The 22,752-nt window shown below is 42.6% G+C and overlaps 1 protein-coding gene across 2 annotated transcripts in view; it reads right to left on the reverse strand.

The window, feature by feature from the left end:
- The window catches only part of LOC129705181 (Y+L amino acid transporter 2-like), a 48,580-nt gene extending 29,828 nt beyond the window's left edge, over window positions 1–18,752 (reverse strand). Inside the window, exons 1-5 of one of the 2 annotated variants that reach the window (XM_055648638.1) lie at window positions 18,215–18,752; window positions 17,187–17,744; window positions 10,451–10,576; window positions 6,837–6,978; window positions 5,231–5,354 (exon numbers count right to left, since the gene is read on the reverse strand). In XM_055648638.1, the coding sequence (XP_055504613.1) occupies window positions 5,231–5,354; window positions 6,837–6,978; window positions 10,451–10,576; window positions 17,187–17,700 (906 nt within the window). In that variant the 5' untranslated portion in view covers window positions 17,701–17,744; window positions 18,215–18,752. The remainder of the gene's footprint in view (window positions 1–5,230; window positions 5,355–6,836; window positions 6,979–10,450; window positions 10,577–17,186; window positions 17,745–18,214) is intronic. The other variant, XM_055648639.1, reaches the window with a different exon arrangement.
- Between the last annotated feature and the right edge of the window lie 4,000 nt (window positions 18,753–22,752).

Below are 22,752 nucleotides of genomic sequence, written 5' to 3' on the forward strand. Positions count from 1 at the left end.
CAGGCTGATGAGCCTATTGAACAATTTATCAGCGGCCTGAAGCACATGGCTATGTGCTGTCGATTCTGTGATTTAAAGGATGAATTAGTATGAGATAAATTGGTAGGTGGAACGCTTGATAGCAAGCTGAGAGCTGAGCTTCCCCGCGACACTGAATTAACCTGTGACAAAGCAAAGCATGTTTGCCGTATTTCCGAGATAACGTCTCCCCTCTCTGAACCAGTGCCTCTCAGTCCCCGCCAGCAACATAGCGTTAATCATACAGACTTCTCCTCTCGAAGACTCCTACCGGGTCTACTGCTCACTGTCAGAATTGTAACAATTTCCATGAGAAGGGTCGCCAGTTTAGCATGGCCTATGGAAAAACTTGTAATCTCTGTAAGAAATTGAACCATTTTACACAATGTTGTCGTTCCCGTGTGACTCCTAATGCTTCAAGGACAAGCCTGCGCCTGCTCCAGCAGGAGTTCACTGATAATGACTCCCAAGAGTCTGAATAGTCGTCCTCCGCTTTGCTACCATACAATGTTGATAACAGTTCTGCCACCCACTCCCTCATCCCTTCGTCTAATGAGCTACTTGACTCTGAAGTAATTATGTTCGTGAACAACAGGCCTCTTCTTGCCAAGGTAGATACTGGCGCAAAAGTGAACGTCATATCATTAAGGGAGTTAAAAAAAAATTGCAATACTGAATGTATTGATAAGGCCTCTGGAACGCTTCAGGCTTACAGGTGTGAGGTTCTGCACCCATTTGGAAAGGCTAATTTAAAGTGCACTGTAGATGAACAGACCCACCCTACAGTTTTACATTGTTAAGGCTAATACAGAGGCTTTGCTCGGTATCAATGCATGCCACGATCTAGGCCTGGTCTACTTTGGACACGCTGTCCACAAACTCTGCCTCACTGATGAGCCCACTCAGCAGCTACTCTTCCAATACAAAGACCTGTTTAATGATGAACTTGGCAAGTTGCCTGTCAAATACTGCATTACTGTTGATCCCAAACTCATGTAGTCCGAGCGCCACATCGTGTCCCACAGGCCATGCGCGACAGAATACACGCCAAACTAAAATGCATGGTCTCAATGGGTGTTATTGCTGAAGCAATTGACCCGTCCGACTGGGTTTCCACCATGGTCGTGGCAACCAAAAAAAACAAGGAGATCCATATCTGCATCAACCACAGAGATCTAAACGCTGCCATCAAGTGCCCGCACTACCCAATGCGAACCACAGAGGATGTCGCTGCGTAGATTGGAAACATAGCAGTATTCTCGGTCCTGGATGCCAAAAGGTCTTTTTGGCAGATTCCACTGGACCCAGATTCATCCAAGCTCACTACGTTTGGTACACCCTTTGGCCATTTCAAATTTCTAAGAATGCCTTTCGCCAGCGAAGTCTTCCAGTGCACTATGGAACAATTGTTCGCAGAGCACCCGTGCGACATCATTGTTGATGATATTCTTGTCTACGGTCGCGATTTGGCTGAACATGACACTAATCTGAAGAAGGTAGTCGACCGTGCCAAAGACATTCAGCTTAAACTCAATCCACTGAAGTGCAGGTTTTGAGTTCCTGAGGTCACTTACGTCGGACATGTTTTTACCAGCGACGGACTCAGACCAGGTCCGTTGAAAACCGCAGCTATCAACGAACTGCTGGTTACTACTGATGTTGTGAGTTTACAACAATTCCTCGGGATAGTTAACTACCTGGGAAAATTTATTCCCCACCTCAGTGACATACAAGAACTGGAGAACTGCCACATAAGGCACGACATGGTTCTGGTACCCGCAGCACCAAAGGGCTTTCGACGCTCCCATACTGCAGTTGGCTAGTGCACCTACACTCACCTATTTCGATCTGGAGTTACCGGTAACGCTCACCTGCGATGCATCCCAGTACGGGTTAGGCGCAGCGTGCCTGCAGATCACTGCCGATGGCGAATTCAAGCCTGTGTCATATGCATCTCGTACGCTAACTGCCACTGATCAGCGTTTTGCCCAGATCGAGAAAGAACTGCTTGCGGTGGTTTTCGCCTGCATGAAATTCAAAGACTTCATTTTTGGCAAAACCGTGACCATCGAGACCGACCACCAGCCACCATTCTGAACAAATCGATCCACGCTGCCCCAGCACGGCTGCAGAGAATGATGATGCAACTGCAGCGATTTGATTTCAACATCGTCTACAAGAAAGGTAAAGACATTACATAGCAGGCACGCTATCCAGAGCCCAGCGCAGAACCAACTCTCCGAGCAGAACAAATTCTCAGTCATGAAGGTCTCGTTTGTGCCAATTGATCGTTTACGCAGCCTAGCTGAACACACGGCTGCTGATGAGACTTTACAATTGCTGTCTACAGTCATCCGGCGCGGTTGGCCCGACAAACATTCCAACACCCCGCTCGAAATACGCCCTTACTTCCTGGTTCGTGATGAACTAGTGCTACAGGACGGAATCATAGTAAAGGGCCACAAGGCAGTGGTCCCAGCCGCCCTCCGGGATGAATACTACAACAGCATCCACAGGGACCACCCAGGCTTGGAGGCAACCCTCCAAAGGGCCCAAAGCATGTTTTTCTGGCCCGGTATGGCCAAATACATACGCGAAAGAACCAAAACGTGCGCTCTGCAAAAGCCACATCAGCAGAAGCAGCCCCTACTGCCACAACCAGTCCTTCCTTTTCCGTGGTCCTCGCTAGCCACCGACATCTTCGAGTGGCACAGGAAACACTATCTGGTCCTTGTTGACTCTTATTCCGGCTGGTTCGAAAGAGACTTACTGCAAACCATTTCATCGGTGGCAGTGATTGAGAAGCTGCAACGGCACCTCTCTGTGCATGGCTCTCCTGCTCGTATTCAGTCTGACAACGGCAGACAGTTCACCAGCCAAGCCTTTAAACATTTTGCTAAAAGATGGAACTTCCAACACGTTACGAGCAGTTCCGAGTTCCCGCAGTCCAACGGACTCGCTGAACGTGCCATTCGGAGTGCAGAACATGGAACGATCATACCTTGCCAAATCCGACGTATACCTGGACTTACTCAATCTACGGAACATTGCACGGGATCCTATACTGGGATCTCGCCAATGTCTCGCCAAACCCCTGGTCCCCTGCCTGTCTCCGAGCAGCTGCTGCAGCCACAAGTTCGTTCCCCACCTGTGGTTCAGAACCAACTGCAAATTAAACGTGACCCACAGAAGTGGTTCTTCGACAAGTCCAGCAAGCCACTTAAACCTCTTGCACGTGGTCAAGTGGTTCGTCTGTAAACCAACAAGGGCCATGCATGTCTGGGACACATCCACGGCTCTGCTTAAGAACCACGCTCATATTTGGTAGAAGTGAACGGTGTCCTCTACAGATGCAACTGTCAACACATCCTTCCTGTGAAGGAACCGCGTCCGGCGACTCCATATCCTGATGCACCGCGCCTCATGCTCCCTCCCACAGTCGGTCCTAGTTACTCACCTCCTACCGTTGTTCCCACCGTGGTCTCCTTACGTCGCATGCCGCCTGGTTCGCCTGCTTCGTCTCCCTATCCTATCGGGTCACCCACTCCCACTCCCCCCCCTCACGGTTATTTCTCCCGCGAAAAGAGGTGAGGCTGAGGCGGTCTCCTACTGCACGAGGGCCGGACGGGTTTGTAGGCCACCAGTGAGATATGGCGATTTTGTATAACTTTGCTAGTATGTTCTTAATATTCCGCTTATATTGTTTAGCCGCCGGTGTTTCTGATTTCTACAAGAGATGTAGATTGGGTATTGCATGCCAGCCAATCCTAGTGTTTGTCAGTAGTAGCTTCGCCTAGCACGTGCTTTATATTATCAAGATTTTGCATTACGCCAGTCAGTAGATGTAGCAGCTCAGAGTTGTAATATACTGCAGATCCTATGCTGTAAGTGATTTAATAAATATGTGTTGTATCTTCATGTGTGTTCGGGTCACATCATTACATTAACCCCTCACTCTTTGCATTCTATTAGTTCAACTCAGCCAAGAAATTATTTAGAATGTTGAAACAAAGAACTGCAGATGTTGGTTAATACACAAAAAAAATAAAAGTGCTGAAGGAACCCAGCAGTTGGTCAGGTAGCATGGATAAGTGATGTTTTGAGTCTAGACCATTCTTCAGACTGATTTTAGAAGGGAAGAAGATAGCTGGGAAAGGTGTGAGGCAGGACATGGATCAACACAGACGAGGGAGAGGTATGAGAGAAGGTTGAGAAACGTTTGAAGAGTTGCAGATTGTAAAGCTAGAGGGAGGAAAGTGGTAGAAGGGAGGGAAGAAATTGATAGAAGGGAAGAGATGAGTGGAGGGGAGAAATAGGTGGGAGTTCAAGGAGTAGAGGGAAGGGAGGGAAAGGGGATAATGGGGGTAAGGTGTGAGGTTTTGAGAGGTTATTTAATATTGGAGAATTCAATGTTCATACCGTTGGGTTGTAAGCGACCCCAGCGGAATATGAGGTGCTGTTCCTGGAGTTTGAGTGTGATCTCACTCCTGGTAATGAAGGAGGACCAGGACAGAGAGGCCAGTGTGGGAATGGGGAGTTAGAAAGGTTAGCAACCGAGAGATTCAGAAGGCCTTGGCGGACTGAGTGCAAGTGTTCAGCAAATCAGTCGCCAAGTCTACATTTGGATTTGCCGATGTACAGGAGGTCACATCGGGACACCGCATTTAGTAGATGAGGTTAGAGGAAGTGCACATGAATCTCTATCTCAACTGGAGGGACAGCTGGGGTCCCTGGATGGTGGCGATGGAGGAGGTAGGTATAGGTGTTACATCTCCTGCGGTTGCAGGGGAAAGTGCCTGGGGAGGGGGTGGTTTGGGTGTGAAGCAATGAGTGAACCAAGGCATTGTGGAGGGAAGGGTCTCTGTCTCATACCCTCCCTTCCTTTCTTATCTTTGGCCTTTGTTCCAACCAGTTGCCTATCAAAACCCATCTCCTCGCCTGCGTCGACTTATTACCTGCCATGAAGGTCCAGCCTCTCCTCTCTTCCAACTTTTTTCTCCTCTCCTACAATCACAGAAGAAGGGTTTCGACCTAAAACGTCACTTATCCTCGTTCTCCACGAATGCTGCCTGACCTGCTGAGTTACTCCAGCACTTTAAGTCAATAAATTATTTTTCCACACAGCCTTCTCAATTTTCCAACACAGCCATACACAGCTTGAATAAAAGGAATACTTAAAAACATCTCACATACCAAAAATAAATGTACTTACCACTGCCACAGCATCAGAGGTGAGGATGGTATTTGGTTCTAACACTATGTAATAACTTACAATTGTTAGAATATATAAGATAATCACCACTGGCAATGAAATTAAAATCGCAAGTGGAAGATTCCTGAAAAACAAGGAAAGGTAACAGTGAGTGATTATTCAAGCGAAAGGAAGACTTGTTCTCTCAATCCAACTCTAAATGTATGGTTCAAAATTTCAGTATTAAATTGACCATTTGGTAAAATAAGATGCCACAAAACCTATTTATTTAGTCCAAATACTGTACCTGAGGTGATTTTACAATGGTTCTAACACCACATAAAGAATCAGCCAGTGAGGTGTTTCAGTGCTCCATGGAGCAACTGTTTGCCTGATACTCTTGTGCTATCATCGTGGACGATATCATCGTTACTGGCAAAGACATGGAACAACATGATGCCAACTTGAAGAAGGTACTCGAGCTTGCCAGGGAAGTGAACTTAAAACTGAATCCCCAAAAATGTTGGTTCCGTGTTAACAAGGTGAGCTACGTGGGGCATATTTGCACGGCTGATGGTCTCAAGGCTAGCAAGCAGTACATACTGCAAGCCCACAACTGCAGCTAGCCTCCATTTTCTCCTATCCTGTGTCTTGCATCAATTTCATTTCAGTCTCCCAGTTTCTCCCTCTCCATTGCTTCTGTCCTCCTACGCTGTCACATGAAAAAGAAGTAGACCAAACTGTCCTTCAAACCTAATCTGCCATTCAAATGTCGGAGGATTATGTGCTGTATGTGATGGCATACAGGTGAATGGGGGACGGTATCCCTGTTCCGACTGGAGGGAGGGGGAGCAAGAGCTCCTGGTATGAAACTTAGGCGCAGATGTGGCATAGATGGAGGAATTGGGAGTAGAGGATAGAGTCTTTGCAGGAGGCAGTGTAGGCAGAAATGTGGTCTCGATTACGGTGGGAGTTAATAAGTTCATAATAGAAATCTGTCGATCGTCTATCTCGTGAAGGCTTTAAGACCTTCCGGGTGGGGGGTGGAGCTGTAGAGTAACTGAATGTCCATAGTAACGATTCAGGAGTGAGGGCCTGGAAAATGGAAGTTATTGAAGAGACGAAGGGAGTGTGAGGTGCCTTGGACATAGGTCAGGAGGGATTGGATCTGGGTGGGAGATGGGGGGGGGCTTCGATGGAGTTGAGGTACAATGATATGAATTTAGTGGGACAGGAGCAGGCAGAAACAAGACTGGTTTTACAGTGCATTTTATACATTTGTAATGACATCTCCGTGTGACATCTCTGCGGGGTAACTTAGTATTACAACATTTTCATCAGGTACGCCCAAGGCTGTTGAATAATCAAATTGACTGTAGTTTACATTTGGAACTAAGGATTATGTTTAATGTTTACAGGCTATGGCAATTAAGCTTCTGATGAATATAATAAAAACTAGGAGAAAAAAGATATAACAATCACCATTCTCCCAAAAAAGCTAATGTAGAGAAATATTTTGAGATTCATTGGTTATGTGCAAACTATGACAGAGAATTTAACATTCAAAGGTGAAGTCATTCAGTATGTTTCAACAATATGCATATCAATGCAGTATGTGCAGTCATACCTTTCAGGATTTGTAACTTCTTCTGTTACATAGTTAAGGGTGTCCCAACCGGAATAAGAGAATAGTACAAAATAAAAGGACAAGATGATCTTATCAGCATCCCACACTGAACCACTGAATGAGGAACTAAAATCAGTTTCACCTGAAAGTAAGAAGGAATAATCAGAACAGACATTACACACACATATTTTAATACACTAGGAAAGAGCCTGGAAAAATCCCTGAATATTTAATAGCATTTACAGTAAGTCTTCCATCTAATGTTATTCCATCTAATCTCGCCTTCCCTAATGCAAGGGAACATAATTTTGCTTGCAGTCAGTGTAACTAGCTTGACAGGTAAGTATACTTCTGATTAGTTATGGCATTACAAGAAAGTGTTGTCGTTGACAGGTTTGCAATTTTATGATATTTCCTTAAGCAGATACCAGGATATTTAACAACAGAATGAAGATGACCTAGGAACTTTAACATTTGTTTTTTTTCATTATTCATAATCACTTTCAGGATGGGTGTAAATAGCACAACAGTTTTAATTGATTATGTCAAGCTGATGTTTAGGAATGCACAGATGACAGCAATACATTTTCAAGAATAGTATGCAGCTTGAACACATGTTAAGGGTGTTACAGCACATTGTTAATTCTGCTTATCTTTAAAAGTGGTAAAAGTCGAAACTTTCTATGTGCTGCCAAGAGAACGTGTTCCTGGCATCTGTTTGTCAGATAATGCACATTGTAGTCAATGTGTCAAGCTAAACAAAAGCAAATTTTGATGTGGAGATTAGGCTGGCATTTGAGATTGCTGCTGCATTAAAGTTTCTTTAACACTTGTGGATTGTACATAAAGAGCATTCTTTGTGTATTTAGAACAGCAGTCATTGCGGCCTGTATTACATTTACACCATTGGCTAGTGTCTTGCAGATGGTGAGAAGTCTTTGTGGTCAGTTTAGTCCTTTGCTGCAGAATATGAAAGTTCTTGCATGCTCTTGAAGCCACGGGAATTATGTGCTGTAGTAACAGTGGGCCAAGCAGCATCTCTGGAGAAAAGGAATAGGTGACATTTCGGGTCGAGACCCTTTTCCAGACTGGGTACCTTCATCAGAGGTCATAAGCATTAATGAGATTTTAGATATTGTAATTTCTCTGGAATTATTTCCTTTCTAAAACTAATTTAGAGTAATAGAGTGATACAGTGTGTAAACAGGCCCTTCGGCCCAACATGCCCACGCCGGCCAACATGTTCCAGCTACACTAGTCCCACCTGCCAGCGTTTGGTCTATATCACCTCCAAACCTGTCCTATCCATGTACCTGTCCAACTCTTTCTTGATGTTGAGATAGTCCCTGCCTTAACTACCTCCTCTGGCAGCTTGTTCCATACACCCACCACTCTTTATGTGAAAAGGTTACCCCTCAGATTCCTAGTAAATATTTTCCCCTTCACCTTAAACCTATGTTTTCTGGTCCTCAATTCACCTACTCTGGGCAAGAGACTCTGTGCATCTACCCAATCTATTCCTCTCATAATTTTATACAGCCCTAAAAGATTGCCTCTCATCCTCCTGCGCTCCAAGAGTCCCATCCTACTCAACCTCTCCCTGTAGCTCAGTCCCCTAAATAAATGCAATTTATTTCCATAGATTTGGAGGAACTACACAATGCAGGTTGATGCAGTTCTTGGTTTTCAATGCACAAAACATTGTACTTCATAATGCAAAAGGGGAGTTTTATTGGAAACATCTACAGAAGCCTTTAGCATCAGTATTAGGTATTAATATCTCAATTGAATTAAGCTCCTGATTAAAGTATTGTTTTCTGCTGGGGGTTGTGTGCAGGTGTTGGTTTTCTTTGGTAACATTTGAGAAATGTCTAGTCTCTTGATAATGAGATGCTGGTGACATGTTTTTGAAGATTACTTTTATATCCTCCTTGGAGATTTTCCTTTTTAAACAAATCTGTTGTTACTTCTTTGAAGAAGTCACAAGCAGCAATAACAATGGAAAGTCAATGGATGTTGTTTACTTGGATTTTCAGAAGGCCTTTGATAAGGTGTAGCACGTGAGGCTGCTAAACAAGATAGAAGCACATGGTATTAGAGGCAAAGTACTAGCATGGTTAGAAAATTGGCTAACTGGCAGAAAGCAAAGAGTGGAGCCTTTTCTCGTTGATGCTGGTGACTAGCGGTGTTCCACAGGGATCAGTGTTGTATCCACTACTTTTTACTTTATATATTAATTATCTGGATGATGGAATTGATGGCTTTTTGGTCAAGTTTGTGGATGATATAAAGATAGGTGAAGGGCAGGTGGTGTTGAGGAAGCAGGAAGTCTGCAGATGGACTTGGACAGGTTGGGAGAGTGGGCAAAGGAGTGGCAAATGGAACACAGAACAGCAAAGTGTTTGGTCATGCACTGTGATGGAAGGAATAAAGTCGTACACTGGTTTTGCAAATGGGATGAAGATTCCAAAATCAGCAATGGAAAGGGACTATGGAGTGCTGGTGCCGGATTCACAAAACATTAATTTGCAGTTTGAGTCACTAGCAAGAAAGGTAAATGCAATCTTAACATTCATTTCGTGAGGACTAGAATATAAAAACAAGGATGTAATGCTGAGGCTTCATAAGATATTGGCCAGGCCACATTTTGAATATTGTGAGCATTTTTGGGCCATATATGAGAAAGGTTGTGTTAGCATTGGAGAGGGTCCAGAGGAGATTTACGAGAAAATTCCAGGGACGATTGAGTTCTTTAGCATGAGGGTGCTGAATCTGTGGAATTAATTGCCACAGACAGCTATGGCGGCCAACTCATTGGGTATTTTTACAACGAAGATTGATCGTTTCTTGATTAGTAAGGGCGTCAATGGTTATGAGAAGGCAAGAGAATGGGATTGAGAGGGAAAAATGTATCAGTCATGCTCGAATGATGGAGCAGACTCAATGGGTAGAAAGGCCCGATATTGCTCCAATGTCTTACGGTCTATTTTTTCTTGAATTATTGTTGAACTCCTGATAATCAGTTGTGAGTCAATGCACATGTATCATTGTGTCATATGTAAAACTTTTTGGGGGGTGATTATTGGAGCAAGGAAAGGTTGACATCTTCTGCCACTATCTCCTCCCCTCCTTTGAAAGTGCCACCAAACCAGAGTAAAATACTTCAAAAAGTGCTTTATAGGTAGATATGGAGGCAGTATGCTGGAAGCTCAATGACACGGACTGTTAATTCTTGCAGTAGGGAATGCAACAAGCAGCAGAGGTAGTAATGTAGATGGATCCAAGACATATGCATCTTCATTGAATATACTTCAATTAAGTATATTCAATGTTACTGGGTTTTTTGTATGCATGTAATATACACTTGTGTGTTGTGGCTGCTTAATGAGCATATATCTAATATGTCCCTCCACAAATAGTCAAAGTCAATGTACAATACGGTTCCTTCATTTAAGTGGAAATTACTTAAATGATTCGGGAAGAAAATAATAGATTATATATCAATAAGGTTAGATATAGAAAGATGGTAAAAGATTTATAGATTCCTGGCAGACAAGGAGTAGTTGACATAAATTACTTGAATATCTGCATCATAATCTACCGTATCCTCTTACCTTGGCCCAGTTTAACCAGCCCTGTAACAATAATGATGATGAGGCCGATAACTTTGGCAATCGTAAACACATCTTGAACTCTTGTTCCCCATTTTACACTGGAACAGTTTATAAAAGTAAGCATACCTGGATATGAAGAAGTACAAGCAAGTAACACAGGAGCTACTAATACACATATATTCCTACTCAATGATTCAGGCTTGGTTATATACATTAAGCTTTATTGCACAATCAGTAATATAGAATCATGAACCATTCATTGTTAGTCAAAATCACAGCATGCTATAAAAGATTTGGGGGCAAAATTAGAGCACATGGTATTGGGGTAGGGTATTGACATGGATAGAGAATTGGTTGGATGATAGGAAACAAAGAGTAGGAATAAACGGGTCCCTGTCAGAATGGCAGGCAGTGGCGAGTGGATTGCCGCGAGGCTCGGTGCTGGGGCCACAACTATTTACTATATTAATGATTTAGATGCTGGAATTAAAACTAACACTAGCAAATTTGCAGATGACACAAAGATGGGTGGCAGTATGAACTGCGAAGAGGATGCCAGGAGGTTGCAGTGACTTGGACAGGTTAAGTGAGTGGGCAGCTGCATGGCAGATGCAGTATAATGTAGATAACTGTGAGGTTATCCACTTTGGCGACAAGAATATAGGAGGCAGATTATTATCTCAATGGTGTCAGATTAGGAAAAAGGGAAGTGCAACGAGACCTGGGTGTCCTTGTACATCAGTCACTGAAAGTAAACATGCAAGTACAGCAGGCAGTGAAGAAAGCTAATTGCATGTTGGTCTTCATAACAAGAAGATTTGAGTATAGGAGTAAAGAGGTCCTTCTGCAGTTGTACAGGGCCCTGGTGAGACCACATCCAGAGTATTGTGTGCAGTTTTGGTCTCCTAATTTGAGGAAGGACATCCTTGCTATTGAGGTGGTGCAGCGTAGGTTCATGAGGTTAATCCCCAGGATGACGGGACTGTCATATGAGGAAAGATTGGAAAGACTGGGCTTAATGTATATTCACTGGAATTTAGGATGAGAGGATGTCTTATAAAAACATAAAATTATAAAAGGACTGGACAAGCTAGATACAGGAAAAATGTTCCCAATATTGGGGGAGTCCAGAACCAGGGGGCACATTCTAAGAATAAAAGAGAGGCCATTTAAAACTGAGATGAGAAAAAACTTTTTCACCCAGAGAGTTGTGAATTTGTGGAGTTCTCTGCCATAGAAGGCAGTGGAGGCCAATTCATTGGATGAATTTAAAAGAGAGTTAGACAGAGCTCTTGGGGCTAGCGGAATCAAGGGATATGGGGAGAAGGCAGGCACGGGGTAGTATTGTGGATGATCAGCCATGACCACAATGAATGACGGTGCTGGCTTGAAGGACCAAATGACCTCCTCATGCACCTATTTTCTATGTTTCTGTTTCTAAAACAGTGGCCAACTAATTTATTTTTATCACTATATTATATTAATATTATTATAAAAACTATTGTATTTGTATGTGCTAATTCCTTCAACAGGTTGTCCAGTTAATTTCAATACTCTTCTAGTAATCTTTTCATACATTTTGTCTTAAACTTCTGCTCTTTTGGTTACCAAACTTATTAATAAAGCTTATTTATAAACAGTTTCTTATTTTGCAATCTCCACCAACATCCTTAGTTGGCTCTGTCTAATCTGTCCTCAATCTTCTCTGCATTGAGGAACTGAATCTCAGGTCATAGAGATTAGTCAGAGTCAAAGTTTTGACTTCCTTCCCAAAATGTTGTATCCATTATTCCAATATTCAATCCAAATAAACTAGCTGCAATCCAAGTTGATTTACAAAGAATTGGCAGGACTTCCTTGTTGTTATTCTATGTCTGCTAATAAAGTTATGGGCCCAAATAATTATGTACTGTGATTTACAAATATTTATGCAAATACCCAAGTCCTTGTTCCCGTAATACTTTAAACAAATGGTAGTTTATATTGTCTTTCCTTTTTCTTCCTACCAAATTCATAGTCATGGGTCGTAATGAGTCAGCACACAGTAGTGAGATAGAACACCTGGTTGACTGGTGCCACAACAACAGCCTCTTGCTCAATGTCAACAAAATGAAATAATTAATTGTTAACTTCAGAAAGGAAAAGTTAGGAGACCACGTCTTGGTGGCGGAGAGAGTTCATTGGTGGTGGAGAGAGTTAATGGAGGTTATGGTGGTGGAAAGAGACCTTAAAATTCCTGGGCATTAACATCACAGAAGAACCGTCTTAGACCTAGCCGATAGATATAATCATGACGAGGTGCACTAGTACCTCTGCCTTTTCAGATGTATAAAGATATTCAGTATGCCACATTCTGAAAGACATCCACAGATGCACTATAGAAAGTATCCTGACTGATTGCATCAGGGTCTGCAATGGCAATTATAACACAGAGGAACACAGAGACTGCAGAGTGGACTCAGCCCAGTTCACAAGGGCACAGCCGTCTCCATCATCGCAGGCATCTATACGTGGCGCTGCCTCAAGAGGTCAATATCTATCATCGAGGATCCCCACCATCCGAGTTATGTTCTCTTTTTACTGATATCATCACACAGGAGGTACAGAGCCTGAAGTCCTACACCAACAGGTTCAGAAACAGCTACTTTCCTACGATTATCATGTTCTTGAACCAACATGTACAGCTTAATAGGGAAAGACTGCAAACCGCTTCTTGAAGTACCATAGACTATTTTTTTCTGTATTAATGCAGTAATGTCATGTTTTTTGCACTTTTTTTACTGTCGTAAAAATTATGTACAATATACATTTTCATGTGGTTTGAGTCTATGTGCCTGCAATGCTGCTGATGCAAGATTTATGTTATACCTATACCGCACCAATCTTGTGGATATGACAATAAACTTGATTTGACTATGTGAAATTTGAACCTCTATAATACATCTAATCTGCCCAGTGCATGCTCCTTTTTCTAGTTCTATGTAAAAGCCTTTATACAGAAATATTTTATTATTCTTGTATTATTTATTACTTTACAAAGGTTTGTGTCATTGGTAAATTTGAAATTATGCCTTGGAGACTTAAACCTAAGTTACACCCATGTTTATAAAATTTTAATAAGACCATTGGTCCAAATATTGACCTCTCAATTCAGGAAAACAATTATTCACCACAACTCAAAGGACAAAGGACATTTATGGTCACGTACACCAATTGGTGTAGTGAAATTTGAGTTGCCATTTGCAGCACACCAATAAAAATAAAACACAACATTAAAGAATTTAACATTGAACATAAAAACATCCCCCCACAATGGTTCCCACTGTGAGGGAAGGCAATAAAGTCCAGTCCTCTTCCTCTTGTTCACCCATGGTCGGGCCTATTGTCGCCTCCGCAGTTGCCGCGACGACAGCCTGATGTTACAGGCCCTCTCGCCGGATGATGGAGCTCCGGTGTTGGGGGAACACTCTCAGCGGCTTGGAGTGTCTGGAACAACCGCTTCCTCCCCGGAGACCGTGGCTCCTGAAGTCCACAGGCCAACACTGACGATCTCGGCGAGAGATCCCAGGCTCTGCGGTGTTTAAACCCAGCATCGCTCCCGCAGCTGAACGCTCCGCGACCACAGCTCCGCGATGTACGAGTCGGCGGTCTTAGCACTTCGGAACTTAGCACACGGCGACCTGGGTAAGGCATCGCCCGCTCCGTGATGGTGCTTCAGCGCTGTGCCGCCGCCGAAGCTGAGATTCTGGCTGGTCCCGGCAGGAAACGCCACTCCTTTCCCGTTGGTAGGCCGCGAGGAAGGGGCGAAGATGCGGCTCGGAGGAAAGCCGCATCTCCGACCAGGTAGGGACTGAGAAAAGCAGTTTCCCCCTTCCCCCACATAAAAAGACTAAGCCTCCAAAACAAAAACTTTAAACACACTAAAAAAAAATTTTAAAGGGTGAAAAGACAAACAGCTACAGGCAGGGCATACTCGGCTCATTATGTAATAAAAAGGAACTGCAGATGCTGGTTGTACTAAGAAAAGATGCAAAATGCTGGAGTAACTCAGCAGATCAGACAGCACCTCTGGAGAACATGGATAGGTGACATTTCAGGATCCCGACCTGAAACATCACCGATGTTCTCCAGAGATGCTACTTGACCTGCTAAGTTACTCCACCATTTTGTATCATTCACCACTACTTTCTGTTTCTGATTCTTTGCTACTGTTATTCATTATTATTGTGCTATAAAAGGTTAAACACCTTTTGAAAGTCCAAATACCCATCCTAGTCTTCATCAATCCTCTTTATTCCATTAAATAACTTACTCAAGATTATCTTTAAAAAAGTGTTAGTTTTAATCTATTAATTGATAGATTTTCAAGTAATGATTAATTTTGTTTCAGATTATCGGTAGTGGGGAAACTGCTAGAGTCAGTTATTAAAGATGGGATAGCAGCACATTTGGAAAGTGGTGAAATCATTGGATAAAGTCAGCATGGATTTATGAAAGGTAAATCATGTCTGACGAATCTTATAGAATTTTTCGAGGATGTAACTAGTAGCGTGGATAGGGGAGAACCAGTGAATGTGGTGTATCTGGACTTCCAGAAGGCTTTCGACAAGGTCCCACATAAGAGATTAGTATACAAACTTAAAGTACACGGCATTGGGGGTTCAGTATTGATGTGGATAGAGAACTGGCTGGCAAACAGGAAGCAAAGAGTAGGAGTAAACGGGTCCTTTTCACAATGGCAGGCAGTGACTAGTGGGGTACCGCAAGGCTGTGCTGGGACCCCAGCTATTTACAATATATATTAATGATCTGGATGAGGGAATTGAACGCAATATCTCCAAGTTTGCGGATGACACGAAGCTGGGGGGCAGTGTTAGCTGTGAGGAGGATGCTAGGAGACTGCAAGGTGACTTGGATAGGCTGGGTGAGTGGGCAAATGTTTGGCAGATGCAGTATAATGTGGATAAATGTGAGGTTATCCATTTTGGTGGCAAAAACAGGAAAGCAGACTATTATCTAAATGGTGGCCGACTAGGAAAAGGGGAGATGCAGCGAGACCTGGGTGTCATGGTACACCAGTCATTGAAAGTAGGCATGCAGGTGCAGCAGGCAGTGAAGAAAGCGAATGGTATGTTAGCTTTCATAGCAAAAGGATTTGAGTATAGGAGCAGGGAGGTTCTACTGCAGCTGTACAGGGTCTTGGTGAGACCACACCTGGAGTATTGCGTACAATTTTGGTCTCCAAATCTGAGGAAGGACATTATTGCCATAGAGGGAGTGCAGAGAAGGTTCACCAGACTGATTACTGGGATGTCAGGACTGTCTTATGAAGAAAGACTGGATAGACTTGGTTTATACTCTCTAGAATTTAGGAGATTGAGAGGGGATCTTATAGAAACTTACAAAATTCTTAAGGGGTTGGACAGGCTAGATGCAGGAAGATTGCTCCCGATGTTGGGGAAGTCCAGGACAAGGAGTCACAGCTTAAGGATAAGGGGGAAATCCTTTAAAACCGAGATGAGAAGAACTTTTTTCACACAGAGAGTGGTGAATCTCTGGAACTCTCTGCCGCAGAGGGTAGTCGAGGCCAGTTCATTGGCTATATTTAAGAGGGAGTTAGATGTCGCCCTTGTGGCTAAGGGGATCAGAGGGTATGGAGAGAAGGCAGGTACGGGATACTGAGTTGGATGATCAGCCATGATCATATTGAATGGTGGTGCAGGCTCAAGGGCCGAATGGCCTACTCCTGCACCTAATTTCTATGTTTCTATTATTGTCTCTAAAAAATGTACACATTTTGCAGTACACCTATAGAACTATAATCAATTATTTAACTCTATCCCATTTTTTTTATGACCCAGATATGAAAATGTACTGTCCCCCGATCTACTGGCATTACTCTCAAACCCAAAGAGATTTGGAAAATTCAGAGCAAAGCCTTTGCTGCCTGCACACTTACTTTCTTCGAGAATCTAGGATGCATCACATCAGAATTGGTTACATTTCTACTGAGTGCAGTGGCCATTTGGCTTGTTTCGCATGTCATTGATGATGGCAAGTGTCTTTAAATTTTAGACTGCCCGTTATATTGTGGGTGGGACTTATGATGTGTTTTAGGGCGTGTTTTGGGCTATGTATCTTGCACAGAAGCTTAGTTTTTAGTTTTAGTTTGGCGGACCATCGAGAAGGTTTACCCTTTGACCATGCGAAGTGTAAATGAGATCATGCGAAATGTAAAGGAGACACGAGGAGTTTTCTAATGTTTAAAGTAATAAGCTGGAGTTCGATGAAGATTATAGTATGAGTCGGAAGAAATTTGGATGTATCTTACTGTTTTCTATCAACAATGAAGCATTTATTCATCAAAAGTGTGTTTTGAAGACTTATCTGTGAAGTTCTGAAGCTCTCTGTGGGTGAGCTCACATGCATATCGAAGATATTCCCCTTAACCATGCTTGTCCATTTAGCGGCTAGAGGGTTAATTTCTCGAACGATATAAAAATCAGCCGCTACACTGAGTATAACCAACAATTAAAATAGTTTTAAATACTTTACTTTTTAAAATCCATTTTATTAAATTTAATTATCCTACCATCTCCTGAAAGATCCATCTAATTAATTAAAATTAGTTTAAATTTATTATACATAAGAAATGAATTCTTAATGTTTATTAGAATTTAAATGTATATTAAATATATATACTGTACTCTCAATAAAAAGATATGATAACACTTACTGATGCAAATAGCTGCGAGTAGTCGTTCTGCTATATATGGTGTACGGCAGTTTACAAAGATCGGCTGCACCAGGTAGTTGCCAAAAGTGATGGCAACAACAGCTTGTGCAGTGGGCTGAATAATAAGTATTGACGCCCAGAGTTTAAGAAAAGCAACAAAACTGCCAAATGCTTCCAAAATGTATGCATAGCTTGCACCAGATTTTGTAATAGTTGTACCCAATTCAGCATAGCACAAGCCTCCAAGCATTGAAAAAATACCCCCAACAGTCCAAGTAAGCAGCGATAGACCATAGGAGCCATTTTGCTCCAGGACCCCACCTGGAGAAACAAAAATCCCTGATCCAATTATGGCTCCAACTATAAGAGATATACCGTTCCATAAAGAAATTTCCCTCCTTAGTGCTACTACTGCAGAATGGGTTTGGGGCCTAATTACTGCTTTAGACCTGGTAGGAATAGTAGTTACATTAGTGATTTCGGGAAAACTTGTCTTAATCTGTTCCTTATCCATATTTGAGTATCTTCATACTTCTATATCCAATGGGAAACAGCAACCTAGAAAGAGCAAAAAAAATCAATTGTATTTTTTTTAATCATTATACATTTTCTCATGTATACTTTATCTATAATTCTTTAATAGCTTACATTTGACATTATTAAAGTTGGGAGAGGGAAGAAGAGAATGGGTATACTTAAATCAACCCAAGAAACGAAGGATGTTGACAAGTCATTGAAACCGGTGATCTGCAAGAAACTCATATCTCCAATAGTTGCAACTATTCATGGATTTCACACAGTAAAGGTTGCCTGACGTTGAAAGTTCGGGACCATCCATACCTTCAGTGCCTTGACGGGTAACTTGAACCTTCTCGAACACAAGTCCCTCTTTGCAGAGGTTTCGACTGTAATTTAATACTTACCTGCTCGCTAATTAAATGAGAAAGAATCAGGAGAAAGACATTGTTTCTTTAGGTGGCATTTAAAAATGTACACATTGAAGTATATGTAATAATGCGTGTAGATACCTGTAAATATACGCCGGTAAATTATACACGTACTACCTTTACTACGCCACCCCAGCTAACCTTCCCCATGATAACCCGCCCCTCTCCTGACCGTCAGTTATGTCGTTGGCCTCGCGCGGGTGCACTGCCTGACCGCGCGCCCCGGCCGTTGGCGCTCGAGCTTGTTGCTCCCGAGCGCCATTGTTGGCGGCGCCAAGGAAGCGACGGTGTGAGTACAGGAATGGAACTGCAAATGCTGGTTTACACCGAATATAGACACAACATACTGGATTAACTCGGCGGGACAGGCAGCATCTCTGGAGAGGCGGAATAGGCGACGTTTCGGGTCGAGACCCTTCTACAGACGAGGAGGCGGGCAAAACGAGAGAAAAATACAGCGAAATAGAGAGAACACCGTGAATGTAAATCATGCAAAAAAGTAACGATGATCGAGGAAACGGTCCATTGTTGGCTGTGGGCTAGGTATAGTCGGCAGCAAAGATCCTACAGCGGAACTCTGCTATAAGACCTTTGGTTGGCAGTCAGCGGCGGAAATCCTGGGGGGGGGGGGGGGGGGGGGGGGGGGGAGGGGGCATGCCCCCCCCCCCCCATGTTTTGAGAGATGGGGACAACCCCCTCGTTTTGAGAAACATGTTGCAGCAAAATCGCCTTGCAATTTTACATTTTTAAAAAGCTCCGGTTTAATGAGTACTGCAGAAAGATTGGAGATGTTTATCACTTGATTCCTCTGAGACGAAAACGATGTGTTAACTACCAAAGATCTGCTATAAGATCTTTGTTAACTACCACTTAGTAGCAATGTTATAAAATTTTGAGATTAAAAAAATCAAGCCTGCAATTTATCCCATCAGATAAAGTAGCAATGTTACAAAATTTTGAGATTTAAAAAATCAAGTCTGCAATTTATCCCATCAGATAAAGCATAACAATAAGTTTAATTTGACACCTAATTCACTTTCATATCTCAAGTAATAAAAAAGTTATGGCCATTTTCATACTCGGAAATTAGCATCTTGTTCCCTATTGATTTTCTATGGACATAACAAAAAAGCTGTGATCGTGGACTGTCAAAAGCCCATAACCTTCTTAAAAATTAAGAGAACTGAATGAAATTTTCAGTTATCATAGATTGAAGCATTCTGAAACAAATATAAAATAATCTTACTTGGATGACCTGAAATTAAAGCATATAATTAGTTAGTTACCCAATTGTAGCTAATTTCAAACTTCACATACTAGATCTAAACATCTATCCATTTCTTAATAAATGATTAACATTTTTAAATAGCACAAGTGTCCAAATAATATTCACAAATAATTCACAATAAAACATTAACACAATAGACAAGCATCTTGTCCGGGAACATTACCATCTGGTTCGGGAATTGCTCTGCCAAGGACAAGAAGGCTCTGCAGAGAGTAGTGCGTTCGGCCGAAAGCACTATGGGAACTTCACTCACCCCCCTGCAGGAACTATACAACAGGAGGTGCAACTCCAGAGCAAACAAAATCATGAGAGACCTCTTCCACCCCTGCAACGGACTGTTCCAGCCACTACGGTCAGGCAAACGCCTCCGTTGCCACGCAGTGAGAACGGAGAGGTTGAGAAGGAGTTTCTTCCCAGAGGCAATTCAGACTGTAAACGCCTTTCTCACCAGGGACTAACTACAGAACGTTTTTCCTTCTATTATTTAGTATGTAAAATAATATGTGTGTTATGATTGTGTTTATAATTTGTTTGGTTGTTTTGTTGTTCCGCGAGCATTGCCACTTTCATTTCACTGCACATCTCGTATGTGTATGTGACAAATAAACTTGACTTGACTTGACATGATTTTAAAATCTCATTTACATCAATTTATAGGCCAAATGGAAGGAATTTAGTGTTCAATTGCTGTAAATTAAAGTCAATTTAAATCGGCTTTCTAGTGGGTTCCTGTGAACGCGCTGGTTTAGAACGTTCACATTGCGCTGGATTTATGCCCTCAAACGCCCAGAAAAATACTGCGGGATATAAAGAGCCCAAAATGAACTACTCTCTATAGAAAACTTTAATTACAGGGTTATATTACAAGCCCCATTTAATGTAAAAATAAGGTACATACCTTTAATTGTTTGCTTTATAAAACCCTGGGGCTGCGAGAGGTTGCGGATTGAGAGAGTGATTTTTAAACTACTATAAATATTATACAAGGCCATAAAAACTAATAATACCTTTTGCGACGGGGTCTTTCAGTGATTTTCCGTTAATGATTTACTAGGCTGAACATTTCGATTGGAACAGCCTAGTAAAAATCGCGTTTTAAACCCGCCCCCTCTAAACAGCGCCAAAATCGCGCACACGGGGTAGGGCAGATGCTCAGCCACGATTCAGGTAGGTTTTGTAACATACCTAGATAAAGCATAAAAAGAAGTTTAATTTGACACCTAATTCACTTTCATATATTCCGTATTTAAAAAGTTATGGCCATTTTCATACTCTGAAATTAGCATCTTGTTCCCTATTGTTTTTCCCTTGACTTAACTCAAAAGCTGTTATCGAGGACAGTCAAAAGCCCATAACTTTCTTAAAAATTAAGAGAACTGAAAGAAATTTTCAGTTATTATAGATTGAAGCATTCTGAAACAAATATGAAACAATCTTACTTGGATGACCTGAAATTAAAACATATAATTAGTTACCTAATTGTAGCTAATTATAAAATTCAATTACTAGATCTCAAGTCAAGTCAAGTTTATTTGTCACATACACATACGAGATGTGGAGTGAAATGAAAGTGGCAATGCTCGCGGACTTTTGTGCAAAAAGACAAACAACCAAACAATCAAACAAACTATAAACACAATCATAAACACACATATTCTTTTGCATAATAAATAATGGAAAGAAAAACATTCAGTAGAGTTAGTCCCTGGTGAGATAGGCGTTTACAGACCGAATGGCCTGTGGGAAGAAACTCCTTCTCAACCTCTCTGTTCTCACCGCATGGCAACGGAGGCGTTTGCCTGACCGTAGCAGATGGAACAGTCCGTTGCAGGGGTGGAAGGGGTCTCTCATGATATTGTTGGCTCTGGAGTTGCACCTTCTGATGTATAGTTCCTGCAGGGGGGCAAGTGAAGTTCCCATAGTGCGTTCGGCTGAACGCACTACTCTGCAGAGCCTTCTTGTCCTTGGCAGAGCAATTCGCAAACCAGATGGTAATATTCCCGGACAAGATGCTTTCCACCGCTGCTGCGTAGAAGCACTGGAGGATCCTCGGAGACACTCTGAATTTCCTCAATTGCCTGAGGTGGTAAAGGCGCTGCCTTGCCTTACTCACGAGTGCTGAGGCGTGTGATGCCCATGTCATATCCTCGGAGATGTGGACTCCCAGATATTTAAAACAGTTCACCCTATCCACAGGATCCCCATTTATACTCAATGGAGTGTACGTCCTCGGATGATGTGCCCTCCTAAAGTCCATGATCAGCTCCTTTATTTTTTTGATGTTCAAGAGGAGGCTGTTATCATGGCACCAGAGTGCTAGATCAGCCACCTCCTCTCGGTAGGCCTTCTCGTCGTTGTCTGAGACAAAAACACACAATCAACACAAATTTAACATCTACCACAGTGAGTTCACCAAACACCTCCTCACTGTGGTGGAAGGCAAAATCTTAAAGTCTCTGTCTCTGTCTCTTCCCTCTTTGTTCTCCCTCTGCGCCGAGGCGATCCGGGCTCCAGATGTTGTGATTTTGTTGTTCTGACCACAGGCTTAGCAGATTTTAGTTTCTGCCCGTAGGTTGGAATAAGGTGAACTAAACAATGATCAGAGAGACCCAGACCCATCCAGGGAACAGAACGATGTGCGTTCTTGATTGACATGTAACAGTGGTCAAGTGTTCTCTCCCCTCTGGTGGGGCAGGTTAACCTGAAGTCTGTACTTTGGAAGATCACAGCTGAGGTTAGCTTTGTTAAACTCCCCCAAAACAATGACCATGGAGTCGCTCTCTACCCTCATTACCTGGTCAGCGAGTTGCGTTTGCGCCTCATGTTCGCAGGCATTGGGGGGAGGGGGGGGTGTGTAAACTCCTGCGAGAATAAAGGAGTTAAGTTCCCTCGGAGAGTAGAAGGATTTGCAGTTTATAAAGAAGGTTTCTAGGTTGGGAGAACACAAGTTTCACAGTACCTTGATGTCGCTGCACCAGTCCTGGTTGGTACAGATGCATATTCCACCGCCTCTTCATTTCCCCGCTGCCTCCACTCCGCTCTGTGAAGTTGGAAGCTAGAGTGATAGAAGTATAGGAAATCCTGTGACCAAGCGACTTTATTGTACACTCAATGCACAGGAAAATATTCATACCACAATTTCTACTGCCTACTTTGTTTAGAAGTCAAGTTCACAGTTGCCTCCATAATTTGACAACAATGCAGGCTCAGGCTTTGGCAGAAAATGGAGCTGAAATTGTATGAGTGGAAATGAAGAAGCTTCACTGGAGTTTTAAACCGTAGACACAAAAAGCTGGAGTAACTCAGTGGGTCAGGCAGCATCTCTGGAGAG

This window comes from Leucoraja erinacea, chromosome 17, assembly GCF_028641065.1.
Source record: "Leucoraja erinacea ecotype New England chromosome 17, Leri_hhj_1, whole genome shotgun sequence".
Lineage (NCBI taxonomy): Eukaryota > Metazoa > Chordata > Chondrichthyes > Rajiformes > Rajidae > Leucoraja > Leucoraja erinaceus.